Source organism: Acomys russatus, chromosome 31, assembly GCF_903995435.1.
Source record: "Acomys russatus chromosome 31, mAcoRus1.1, whole genome shotgun sequence".
Taxonomy (NCBI): domain Eukaryota; kingdom Metazoa; phylum Chordata; class Mammalia; order Rodentia; family Muridae; genus Acomys; species Acomys russatus.
In genome coordinates this window covers 7,304,707-7,318,191 of record NC_067167.1, presented here as the reverse complement: position 1 = coordinate 7,318,191, position 13,485 = coordinate 7,304,707, and the positions used below count along the sequence as shown (strand labels likewise).

General features: G+C 49.2%; 1 protein-coding gene across 3 annotated transcripts in view; it reads left to right on the top strand.

Annotated features, from left to right (window-relative positions):
• Positions 1-13,485, top strand: part of Abtb3 (ankyrin repeat and BTB domain containing 3) — a 184,648-nt gene that overhangs the window by 154,269 nt on the left and 16,894 nt on the right. For 2 of the 3 annotated variants that reach the window (XM_051139717.1, XM_051139719.1), the window contains 6 exons: positions 74-175; positions 2,084-2,177; positions 2,290-2,425; positions 3,142-3,362; positions 4,978-5,156; positions 11,802-11,907. In XM_051139717.1, coding sequence (XP_050995674.1) covers positions 74-175; positions 2,084-2,177; positions 2,290-2,425; positions 3,142-3,362; positions 4,978-5,156; positions 11,802-11,907 — 838 coding nt within the window. The remainder of the gene's footprint in view (positions 1-73; positions 176-2,083; positions 2,178-2,289; positions 2,426-3,141; positions 3,363-4,977; positions 5,157-11,801; positions 11,908-13,485) is intronic. The other variant, XM_051139718.1, reaches the window with a different exon arrangement.

Sequence of the window (13,485 nt, the reverse complement as noted above, 5' to 3'; positions counted from 1 at the left end):
TAGATAGGCTAGATTCTGCAAGCCTAAATATTGCGAAGGTCACATTTTGAAAATAACTTCGATTTGTTTATAGGTTGTCAGTACTCCTCATAAATATCCATCCGTCCACCCCGAGACCCGCCATTGGACGGCTCTGACTTTTGCTGTGTTGCATGGACATATTCCTGTAGTTCAGGTATTAACGTATTTCCCTATCCACATCCAACCGTTAACTGTAACCTCCTCCATGACGCAAATCTAAATCTCTCCCAGCATGCCTATCTCCCCGAGTGATTCATATTGGTTAATGGTGTAGCATATATATATGTATATATATATATTATTATATACTATTATACATGAGTATCTATTTGGCCGAGCATTAACCAATATGACAGCCATCACGTGCCCACATGCAGCCTCACACACAGAGTGACAGACCTGTGGAGTTCTTCCTGGTTGCTCTGAGGTGGGACTTCAGCTGGTATTTTGTGAATTTGTTCCTTTCTCTTGTCTTAACATGACCTTGAGACTCAGCCAGGATCGGTATCCAGAGGGACTCCTCCCTCGGGTACGGCCCTGGTGTCCTGTAGACTCTAGTGGTTTCCAACCAATGGGAAGAAGCATCCAGATCAACAAGGAGATGTTTGAAAATGTGCTGGTGTGCGTCTTGACACTTGAGAATCGGCTCCAGTAGGTTCCCATCCCCCGTGTCTTCCGAAACAGCTCCAAAAATGTGGTGGCGACGTGCCCCTGCCTGCGATCCTGAGAGTACTGTTGTCCCTTTTTCTGACCGAGGTAGACTTGATGGTCAGCGAATGGTCTCAGTCTTAACTTGGTCTTTACCTCATCAGAAGAGGGAGATTGGCAGACCAAGCTCAGGACCACACCCAGCCCCGCAGTGAGCGCAGAGCTTCAGAGACAGCAAGAACACGCCTCTTTGATGTGGCCCGCGCTACCGAATAGTGAGAAGCACAGGATGGAGTGGCAGGGGCAGCTCAGCAGTGTTGGCATCACACGGGAGCCTTTGTTGTTCCCTGGCTATGGGGACCCTCATGTCAGACCCATAGTGGCATCCCGAGAGGCTGACTGTGTGATGTGGCACACCCTTGGGGCTGACTTCTGCTTGGTGAATATCAAACTCAGGCCCCTCCTAGCAGAGGGGGGAAATCTGAGAAAGATGGGAGCTGACAGCATCTGGAGATCACAGACCACACCCCCTTGATGGGCCGCGGCATCCTCGGCCGGGGTTCACTCAGGAAAGAGAACAGCTGAAAGCCAGGCAGAACCTCCTGGTAGTCAGGCCACTTCCCAGCAGCGGGTGCAGTCAGAGAGCTGTGCCCTCTGGTAGTAGTAGGTAGGTAGTAGATTCTTCTTCATGTTGCATGCGACATGCGGACAGCGCCTTCACCGAGACCGGTGCACTGGCATGGACAGAGCCCCCGCCTCCTTTAACAAGCTCGCACATCTTAGCAAATGCACAGAAGGACGAAGGCAGGAGAAGCAGAATTTCTGCAGCTTTTGCTGCGTTACCAGATCTTGCTGGCCAGAGAACCAACTACACACCTCACCTGCCCTCAGAGCCATCCAGGAGCTTCTGGAAAGAATTCTCCGCCCTAGCTGGCCAAGCACGTCCCTGGAGTCAGTTATAACTCCTGAGTATCTGTGGCTGAAAGGGACAACTTCCGTTGCCCTCTGAGGCCTGTGACACAGATCCAGCAGTGGAGACTTGCAGCATTTGGATGCTTCTATCTCAGTGCTTCCAGAAACCTTAATGTACTTAAGGATGCCCTGGAGAGTCTGTTCAAATACAGACTAGCTCAGGATGGCCAGGCTGGGGCCACAGAGGCAGCCCGTCTAACAAACTCTCTAACTACTCTTGTGCATGGACCACACTATGGGTAGTCTGGGGTTCTGGAAGATGAGAGATGCTCCTCTTCTGAGGTCACGTTTGCCTCCAGCCTGGTGCACAAGGTCACTGACCTGGAGGGTGGGGGGGGGCGCGGAGGGGGATGCTAGTATCAGACCGATTTCTACCAGTGTCCTGGTGCCTCCTCATGATGCATGCCCTTCAAGTGTCTCAATGGCCTCTCTTCCTCTGTAGCTCCTTCTGGATGCCGGAGCCAAAGTGGAAGGCTCGGTGGAACATAGCGAGGAAAACTATTCAGAAACTCCCCTCCAGCTCGCAGCAGCTGTGGGTAAGTTGCTAGTTCCAAGGCAGCCCTGGCGGTCTCCACTGTGACCTTTGATGTGCCTGTGACTAGTCTTTGTTTTATTCCTCTTATGAAGTCCCCTTCTCTGGGCTTGCAGGAAATTTTGAGCTGGTTAGTTTGCTGTTGGAGCGTGGTGCGGACCCCCTGATAGGAACCATGTACAGGAATGGAATTTCTACAACCCCCCAGGGTGATATGAACTCTTTCAGCCAGGCCGCAGCCCATGGACACAGGTAGGCTAGGATGGGCCAAGGCCGCCAGGTCCCAAGCGGTGCTTGTTAAAAATGCAGATTCCCAGGCCTGCCCCAGACCCATTCTCTCTCTGGATGTGGGGCCCAGGGGCTCAGTGAAAGTCGGGGTGGCCCAGGCTCCAGGCCTGACCAGAGTGCCTTCACTCAACAGTTTCTTGCCAAGAGCCAATTCCCTGCACTGCACATGCGTGCAGACAGACAGCCATGTTCTGTTCACTGTCAGCCAACTATAGCCACAAGGATGCATCACCCTTGGCCTGTCCGGGTCACAGTACACACATCACATCAGTGGCCGTGATATGAGAACTCACATAAAAATGGCAGAGTTCTTTGTGTTTGCCTATATCCTTTCTAGATTTCTTTCAGCAACCCTATTAGACTATAGTGCACAGCGTCCCCAAGGAAAGCAAATATACCAGACGAACACTCAAAAGGGCAGAGTTCCAGAACGTTCTGTGCATTGCTCGGCCTCAAGTTGTCCTCCAAGAACCATGGCCAGCCATACCCCACCATCTCTCTCATCCCCAAAGCCTATCATCCATAAAGCCACCAGCCGGAAGTTATCCTCTCACTCCTGGTCCTGAGTGAGCAGCTTCCTAGGCCCCACCGTGCCATCCCCCCACCTCCACCCCCGCCCCCGCCCCAGCACAGCCACTTCCATCTCTGAGTGTCTTCCTCTCTGGGTTTATGATTGACAGGAATGTGTTCCGCAAACTGCTCGCTCAGCCAGAGAAGGAGAAGAGCGATATCCTGTCCCTGGAAGAGATTCTGGCTGAGGGGACTGACCTGGCAGAAACAGCCCCGCCCCCTTTGTGCACCAGCCGCAACAGCAAGGCCAAACTGAGGGCCCTGAGGGAGGCCATGTATCACAGCGCTGAGCATGGCTACGTGGATGTCACAATTGATATCAGGAGTATAGGTCAGTCCGAGCACCATTCACCCCCAGACGACAGCATGCGTGTCTTACGCACACCACACACACACACACACACACACACACACACACACACACACACACACGCACACATCAAGGGGTCCCAGGGAGCTTCTCCTTCACTGGTTAGAACATGTCCAGGCCAAGACACCCACAGTGTCCCCCACAGTCAGCAGCAGCCTGCCTTCCCTGAGGCGCTACCCTGAGGTCATCTTGTCCCGGTTCTCAGACCCTGCACCTTAAGCCAGGTACTGAAATCACCTGGGGAGCTTGTCTGAATACAGATTGCCAGGCCCTGCACCCAGAGACTCTGCTGCCGAGGGTCTGGATGGATAAAGGCTGGAATCTTTATATTTAACAATCACTCCAGGTGGTTCCCAGGGGTTGAGGACTTAACTGTTTAGGACACCCGACTCCACTGACACAGGGTGACCGTTGGAGCAAGAACAAATACCTCCTCACTAGAACTTTCCCTCTGAGCCAACAGGAGCCATTCAGGGAAGCAGCAGGTTCTTCTTGAGTGGGCTATCCCAGAGCTGTCTCCCTGGTGTGTCTGGGGATCGAGACTAGCCTAGCACCAAACTAATGGCTTTAGCCTGGCAAGGAAGGGAACGGTGGCACATGGAAATGACATGGAAATTTCAGGCTATATGGCAGGCTGAAGACCAAATAGAAGTTACTGGGTCCCTGTTCCGGAAAGAGCATCTCGCAGATTGACTGTTCAACACATGGGAAAGTTATGCTGTTGCCCTAAGAGTCTATTTTTGCAGGATTATGAAGCTCGGGGGCTTGGAACGATCTGCCTGTTCATTTTGAAGGAGACGAGGCATGTCCTCACCACCTCACAGCACATCACAGCAGTCATCTGCTGAAGGAGACTTTGTTAAAGGGAAAAAGACACCATGTGGTGCCACAGACAGAAATGTTTACACAAGGCACCAGCAATGGTCTCCTCCCATTTATTTAGATGTGACTTGAGATGGTCAAATCCTTTGATTAGTTTCACTAATTCTTTTTTTTTTTTTTTAGATGTATTTACTTATTATGTATACAGTATTCTGCCCACATGTGTGCCTGCACACCAGAAGAGGGCACCAGATCTCACTATAGAAAGTTGTGAGCCACCGTGTGGTTGCTAGGAATTGAACTCAGGACCTTTCAAAGAGCAAGTAGTGCTCTTAACCTCTGAGCCATCTCTCCAGCCCCAAGTTTCAATAGCTCTCAACCCTCATCTGAGTTGGATATGTTATCTACTCCTGGACGAAACTCCCTTTTCACATGAGTTTCTCCCTCCCCAGAAGACCATGAGCTCATAAGCAAAGATGCATAAAAATGAATAATTAAAAGACTCTACACAGCAATTGGTACTGTAGAGGCATCCCCTAGTAATATAAATAGCATTGTATAAGCAGAAAAGAACGAGTTACGGTCTTCAATTTCAACTTCTGCAAGTCTTACCTGTATTCACTGAAGGCCGGGCCCTAGGTCTCATAGCTTGGTAACGTCCTAGACAAAGGCCAACTTCAGAATAAAAATATTCCTGTTCCTTCACTGTTTTCTGCTCTCCCCTCCCTCCCACCCCCCCCCCACCTCCATCCAGGCGTCCCGTGGACTCTGCACACATGGCTGGAGTCACTGCGGATCGCCTTCCAGCAGCACCGCAGGCCTCTCATCCAGTGCTTGCTCAAGGAGTTCAAGACCATTCAAGAGGAGGAGTACACGGAGGAGCTCATTAGCCAAGGCCTGCCCCTGATGTTTGAGATCTTAAAAGCGAGCAAGGTACGAGGGGAGGTGGGGATGTGAGGCCGCTGTGGTTGCAGCGGAGAGTGAGAGTGGAGGACCACAGGTCTGGATGGGTCCTCCTTGCTGGGAGCCAATGGTCCTCAACATCCCAGCCACTGGTAGCAACTGCATCCCAGCTGGCTATGGCTACTTGCACAATCACTTGTGGGGTAGCTATTTGGCTGAGCATCTGCTGTCTCCGAAGGCACTTGGGCACAAAGACAGGTTAGGGATACTTGACTCATGGAACATTCACCTCAAGCCAGGAGGTGCATCAAGCCAGGGGACAGTCACAACATGTGTGCTCTAAGAGCACAGAAAGCTAGTTTCCCTGGACCAGGCCAAAAGAAGTATAAAATTCAAAAAGGAGGGAGGGGAGCGTCCCCAACGGGGCTGGCACTGGCCAGGCCTAAAGGGACAGTAGGAATCAAGTAGGAAGAGGAGAAAGGTATCGTCCCTGGGCCTTGTGAGAAGCCTTGAGATGTAGACTGACATTATGTCCAACATGCAACCCTTAGGCTACACACGTCACAGGCTAGCTATGAAGAAGGCCCAGTGTATTTGTAGGTGATGCCAAGACAACATCATCAAAGTGTTAGACACCTCTGATGGGAGCGCGAGTCAGGGGAGCTTCATTCTGATTCCTTGGGGTTCACCCCTACCAGGGGTCTCCTTTCCCAGAAAAGGAAATGCCACACCTCCACACCCCAGTCTTGCTCTTGGGGTATAAGGAGAGTCATCCCATGATATCTTCTGTGGAGTCATTCATTTGGGAGTATCAGAAAGAACTTCCGGTCTTCTAGGGGCGGGTAGCCCACCTCCCATGTCCCCGCCACCCATTGGGTCAACAGCTGAAGGCAAGGGAACACTGTGGATAACACCCCAGCACTGTCCAGTCTCCCTGAGAGGTTCTAGAGAGTTCATATTCCTAAGCCATCACATCCTACAAGGACTTAGGCCCATATAGCACCTTAACTGAGCATATGTTCTCTGGAGCCAAATTACAAAGGTTCAAATCCTGGCTCTCCCACTTACCAGCCTTTTGGCCTTAGTCAAGGTTCTTAAACTTCCCTCAGCCTCAATTTCCCGGTCTGTAAATGACTGAGTAATCATACACAGTAATCATTCATAGGTGGCTGTGAGTGTAAGCGGTGAAAGCCCCAGTGCCCTTCCACTCCTCCCTGGCACCAAGTAAAAGCTTTCTTAGTGGGTTCAGAAAGTAAGACGATGACACAGGCCTTCTGTAAACGGCAGCCCAAGGCAGCAGCAGACACCAGCCAGCTAGGGATACCTGCGTCACATGCCATCACCTCTCCTCATAGTGACCCTGCATTGTGAACACGTCTTGTCTTCAATGCCCCAAATACCCTAGTTCGCAAAGGGAATTGGGGTGTTTCCCAAACTCATTTGTCTGCAGAACCCTTTCATAGCGGGCTGTCTTAAAGAAGCCTTACATTTGTCTTTATGTAACAAACGGGGTAAAAAGCTGGGCGGTGGTGGCACACTCCTGTAATCCCAGCACTCAGCAAGCCGAGGCAGGCGGATCTCAGTGAGTTCAAGCCCAGCCTGGTCTAAAAAGCAAGTCCAGGACAGCCAAGGCTACACAGAGAGACCCTGTGTATAAAAATATAAAATTAAATAAAATAACCAATGGAGGAAGTGGAAGCAGGGGGACGGGTAACTAACTTGCGGAGACAGCCCAGCAGCAGCACAGTCCATCCACTTTGAGAGCCATCTCAGAGCCTTGGGGCCGCAGCAAGTCTCAGCAGGTGTTCTGGTCAGTGTCCACCCTCAAGCCAGCCTTTGCAGGCCACTGCTGGTTGTGTTTAGTGTCCGTCCATGCTACCAGACCTCAGGATAGTGGGCCTCGGTGAGTTCGAGAAGAGCAGAACCTGCTGGGATCATTTCAAAAGCAAACTCCTCCTCTGACGCCCCGCCCCCATCCACTACCCAAATGAATAAAAGGCTTTCACCAGAAATTACCCAAAAAGCACCTCAGTGAAAAGCATTCTGGGTGCATTCCCTGTGTCTGTGTTCTAGCGTTTTTCGACTTGTCTGGTTTTACATTTTTTCCCCCCCAGGCTGCAGAGGAATTCCAGAACATACTGGAGTACTCTGGGTTTGTGTCTTTTGGTGTTTTTTTGTTTGTTTTGATTTTGAGCTGACTCCACTTTGGAATATGACATACCCAAGAAAATTTCCTAGATCGTAACTGCAGAGCCCGGTGAATTCTCATCAGCTGAACATCCAATAGTCAGCATGAGACCCCAAACACAGCACGCCTAGCACCCCAAGGTCCTCTCTCTCCCCGGCCACATAAAAAGAAATCGCTCTCTGATTGCTAAAATCCCGTGTTTTGTCTTGCCTGGTAGCTCATTTAATAAGCACCTCTCAGCGTGTCTGAGGAGCCTTCCACAAGCACCCCAGTGCCTGGCAGCAGGAGTAGGGTGGGTCATTGAGAGGAAACAAATGAAAGTCACCAACCGCTCTAACAGGAACATTTGGAAGATGGAAGAAAGGAAGGGCCTAGTGAACTGGAGCCTGCTCCCTGGCAGCTGTGCCGCGCATCCAGGATAGGCGATCCAGAGACAACGCAGGCAGCTCTATTGTCTAGAAGGGGCAGGCCCAAGAAAGATGATATAGCCAGAAGGAGGGAAGGACAGAGGGCTGATTTGTTTTCATAGGACATACCAGGGGAGCCCTGGCCTGTATGGTATGACATCACATAGACTGACCCACAGGGGGAAAAGGAAGCTTACATAGCTACAGTGTGCAGTCAAACATTCCCCGAGCATGCATTGGCCCACCATCCTCAAGTGTGCACTGGTTGACCATCCATACTTTCTCTTCATTGAAGTTTCTCTTGGCATCTTTTTATTGTCATTCTAGTTGAATCGTTTGCTCTGTTTGAACTGTTGGATTATAAGAGTTCTATATGTATACTAAGTACTGGTCCTTTGTTTACAGATATTTTCTCCTCCTCTGTAACTCATCCTTTGCCCTGTTATCTTAGTGATAGTACTTACTGTCTCCTCAGCATCATCAGATTGGGAACCAATGTACTACAGCGGGGGAAAGCATATTAAACCATAGCAGCGTTATCACAAGGAATACGAAAAGATATGCTTCTTCCATATCCCCACTGACAGAAGGGAAAATATGATTGTTTAAATTTAAAAAAAAAAAAATCAGTCTGCTACCCATTGTCATAAGAGCTACTGGTGGCCTCTGCATAACAATTTGAAAATAAATCTCTTTTACATTGATTTTTAAAAATGATTCTGGCTGCTATGTACCAGTATTATTCTATGGAAAGCATCTTTGATCTCTCCTCAAAGAAGCAGCTGTGTGCCCAAAGTCCCTCACTGGACAGTAGCTAGCAGCAGCACCAAAAGTATAAAATAAAATAAAATCTCAATTGAGGCAGAAAAATCAGCAAATAAGCCAGACCAAGCTTCTAAATAAGCCGGGGGGAGGGGGGGGGGGGGAGGGGGGGAGGCCTCTGGACAGTGCTCCCATCTAAGCTTCCACCTGTCCAATGGCTGCCAGTGAAAACCGGCCACTAAGTGAGTTTCAGATGAGATCTCGGAAGCATCCAAAAGTCACCACCACAAGTCACCAGAGACATCCCCACATCCTCACAGCAGAGCTCTCAAACCATGTCCATGAAAAAAAAAAACCTTGAAAATGAGATTCGGTGTAAACACCGTTTGCCAAAACGGCTTAATTTATCAACTTCAGAGGAAACACTGAAGCAGGACAAGTGTGTGCTTAGCAATCTACCCGCTTCCGTTAACGTCCATTCATCAACGCCTTGTTAGGGCTGTCCGTTGCTTACGTCCCTTGAGCAGCACTCAGGGTTCTCCCAGCCTCTCTCTCTTGTGTTTGTGTCACAGCCTGTGCTGGGGAGGTGACCTGATCTGGGCATCTGAGCCAGGATGTGGGTTTAATGACAATAATAATAATCACCCACATTGTAAAGCCTGTCTGTGGGCCAGGGGCCACTGTAGTCACTCCATCCTCATCCACCCCTCGCAAGGAACCCTGGGAGGGAAGGGGTTGTGTTATCACCGTCTCCATTTGAAATGATGAGCTTGAGGCCTGTTTGGAGGAGATCCCAGAAGAGCCGGGATCCCAATCCAGGCAGCCTGGCTGCCGCAAACCACATGTTCTCAACTGTACAATCACCCTGTCCCTCAGCTCCCCCTTGGGTTTGCCTGTGCTACGTGTTTCACTGTGAGATGACAGTTTTGTCTTCTTGAATGACAAAAAAAACACACACACACATTGGTGTGCAACCGTAGAGCCTTCTGCCAAAGAGAAGGTCACCCCACATCTGCTGATGTCATGGCCATTGGAGGCTGCCTTGAAAGGAACCTTGACTGTCACCTATCCAGTGATTTCACACACACACACACACACACACACACACACACACACACACAGATGCATATCCTGCTGCCAGAATTTGCCCAGCTCCAAAAAAAAAAAAAAAGAAAAAAAAAGAAATACTATTCTTAAAAAGTGTGGTGTCCACTTTGTTATGCCAGTACCTGGAAAGGGCTGGCAAGAAGATTCCAGATTCAAGACTAGCTTGAACTACATATCGACAGCCCATCTCAGACAAAAATGAGAAAGAAAAGAAAAGAAAGGGCTGTATATTCCTTAGCAGCTCCCAGGGAATTCTAATGCTACTCACAGGGGGAGGGGGCGGGGACACGTTGCCCATCTCTGAATGTAAGGGTGAGATGGCAGCCGCTGATGAGAATCTCCCGTCCTCTGCTCATAATGGACCATCCATACCATCCTTGAGAAAAGGCCACAGTTCCTTCTTCCTTTCACTGTAATGACACCTCTCTGAACCATGTCCCAAGAGACATCGTGCCGTCTGTTTCTGTGATCTATCCACATTAGTAAAAGGGCTTAGCTTCTCTTTTCACATGGGAAGGAGCTATGTCCTGTCTTGGGGGATTAAATTTGAGACTATCTTGAATCACTGGCAATGGGGTGGTCCCAAACCCATGTTTTAAAAAACAAAATGGTGTCTGTTATTTTGATCACAGAACCAATACTCACTTGTTGGATATAGAAAATAATAATAATAATAATAATGAGCTCTCCAGTCTTTGATTTTAAAGAGACTTGGTATAAAGTGTGTTTTAACCTACTTTAAAAAAAAAAAAGAAGAAGTTTATTGTAGCCGGGCGTGGTGGCGCACGCCTTTAATCCCAGCACTCGGGAGGCAGAGGCAGGTGGATCGCTGTGAGTTCGAGGCCAGCCTGGTCTACAAAGTGAGTCCAGGATGGCCAAGGCTACACAGAGAAACCCTGTCTTGAAAAACCAAAAAAAAAAAAAAAAAGAGTTTATTGTGTTAATCAGCCTGGTGTTGCTGAGACAGAGCACCTGAGATAGTCAGCCTCAAAGAGGAAAGGTTCGTTTGGCTCACAGTTATGGAGGTCCATGGGCCAGCTGGTCCATTGCTTCTGGGGTAGAGGTGGGGCAGGGCATCAGGACATGGTGGAAGCACGTGGTGGGAGCAGCTAGGAAGTAAAGAGAAAAAGAGCTGAGTAGACCAACATCCCATAATCCCCTTGTAGGGATACACACTCAAGGACCTTGGATTTCCTCCATGGTCTCATGAAGTTTGACTATCTCCCCATAACACCGGGAACCGGGAACCACACCCCAACCCCCAACACATGGGCCCTCAGGGACACTCGGTCCAACCACAGCAGCTGTAAATATTTGTCTAGCCCTTGCTTTTTAGCCAGTTGCCCAATTTAAAAAATAAATAAATAAAAGCAGCAGAGTGCTGTGAATCACATCCCATCTCCCGGCCTGCACACCTGCTCCTGAGGAGAGGCGAACAGGAGGAAGGATTCAGACACGGAAAAGAACCAAAACACTAGGATGAAGGTCACTTGGGGCAGTCTCCTTCCTCCCTGAGCCATGGGCAGCTGGAGTTTGGAAGCATAGAGCTGTCTTTGTCCATCCTTGTTTTTATTTTTATTGAAAAGTGATTCAGCGGATGACTCCCAGACCCAAAATGTCTAAGCTCTAGAATCCGACGTATTACAGAGCTCGATCGAGAGCTTTCATTCTGACCTTGTGGGACACAGTCACAGAACCAAAAGGGCTTTCTGCTGCTTGGTCAGGACTATCCATTGCATCCAGAATTTAAGAATATAGACAAAGAGGGATTGATGGTAAAAAAAATAATAATAATAATAAAATAAAAATATGGGAGGGAGGGAGGAATGGGAGGATACAAGGGATGGGATAACAATTGAGATGTAATATGAATAAATTAATAAAATATATTTTAAAAATAAAATAAAATAAAACCTTTATATTCATGAGCTACAAAAAGCTTGCTTTCCCTTAGCTAGTAAATGACCAGGGTGAGATGTAAAAATATTTTTATAAATTTCACAAGCACTCAGCAGTGAACTTGTAAGAAGTAGACTCACAGAGCTGGTCAGTCCAGGGATGGCAAGTGAAAACCGAATGCCTGTGCTCTAAGAGGACAGTAAATGCCTGGGCTCCTGGTGCCCACGGGGTGGGGAACAGGTTTCTGTAGTGACCACCTGGCTCTTTCCACCCTAGCACTCCCATAACACGGCTCACCTTCTTCCTTCGCAGAACGAAGTGATCAGCCAGCAGCTGTGTGTCATCTTCACACACTGCTACGGCCCCTACCCCATTCCCAAGCTCACGGAGATCAAGAGGAAGCAGACCTCACGCCTGGGTGAGTAGTGGCCCCGGGAGATGAGGCTGTAGCTGTGGGACGGACATCAAGATGGGAAGGAAGCAGACACATGGGACAGACACAGGGTGAGAACTTTGGATGGCAAACAAGAGGCCGAGGAGGAGCCAGGCCCAGGAGATGAGATCTCCCTTAAGGCTCTTTAGAGAATATAACAAAGGAGTTGGATGAAGAGACTGTAGTACCTCACCTGTCGGGCCTTCTCCCTCATTCACCGACACTGGAGACTGCCGAGGTTCCTGACCCAGTAGGTCATGCCCAGCAGATGATGGTAGATGGCCCACTGTCCGTGTCACCACCTGCGATTATTTGGATAGTCAACTTGATACAGCCTAGATTAGACCCATCTAGGGAAAGACTCTTGATGAGAGATGGTCTAGATTAGCTTCGTCTGTGGAGGTTATCATCCTCTTAGGATCGTTGGTGTGGGGAGACCCAGGCTAAAGGTGGGCGGGGGCACCATTGCCTGGATTTGTGTATAAAAAGGAAAAAAAGGGGGGGAACTGAGCACGTTCACAAATGCATTCATTCTCTCTCTGCGCTGACTGTCTGTGATGTGGACACTGTCAAGTTCCTGCCACCGTGACTCTGACTCTCTGCTATGACAGATGGACGGTAACCTGGAGTGGGGAACTAAACTAAGCCCTTCCTCCCCTAAGTTGTCTCTGCCAGGGTGTTTTTTTTGTTTTTTGTTTGTTTGTTTGTTTTTTTTATTGAAGCCACAGGAAAAGAAACTAGGACAGCAGTTCCCCCATCAGTGAAGCCCTTCAGCTTCACTGTAGAGGAATAAACAGGAACCAGCATCGTCCCTAATAGAAGTCCTACACTAGGAAATGAGAAAAAGAAGGGACTTGTGCTTACCAGCACACATGACCACACAACCAGGGCAGGCTAGGGCCAGGGGCTAAGAAAGGGTACTGCTCTTCCAGAGGACCCTAGTTTAGTTCCTAGCACCCATGTGAAGTGGCTTATGACCACCTATAACTGTAGATCCAGGGAGAGCCAATGCCTATGGCCTCCAGCCTCTGGCCTCTGTGAGCACCCACACAGACACACAGACACACACACACACACACACACATACACATGCATATAGGTAATTAGCTAATTTAAAAATAAGTCTCTTTAAATTAAAAAAAAAAAGTGGGGCATACCTGGCCAGTAGGGGCTGGATGCTCTGAAATCCAGTGAGGACAGGTGATCACTTTACATGCTCCTTGGATAGGTACCCTAAGCCAGCTCCAGCCAGGCACCCGATGTCCACCTCTGCATAGTTCTCAGATAGCCCAGGAGGAAGGCATGGCCTGGCCCATGCTTTGACTACAGTCTGGAAACAGGGTACAGCTGGGACTTGAAAAGACCAAGCCCCACCAATGCAGTAATTCCTCACTGTGGAGGGCCAGTTCCTGAAATTCCCCACCCACTCAGGCACTGGCTTCATCCAGAAGAGCTGAGGCTACTACAGGCAGGGCAGAATGGAAAAGACAGGAAAATGCCTAGCTGTCTTGACGCTGGGACCCCGAGCCTACTGTTTGCAGAAGCCCATCCTCTGCTGCCCAG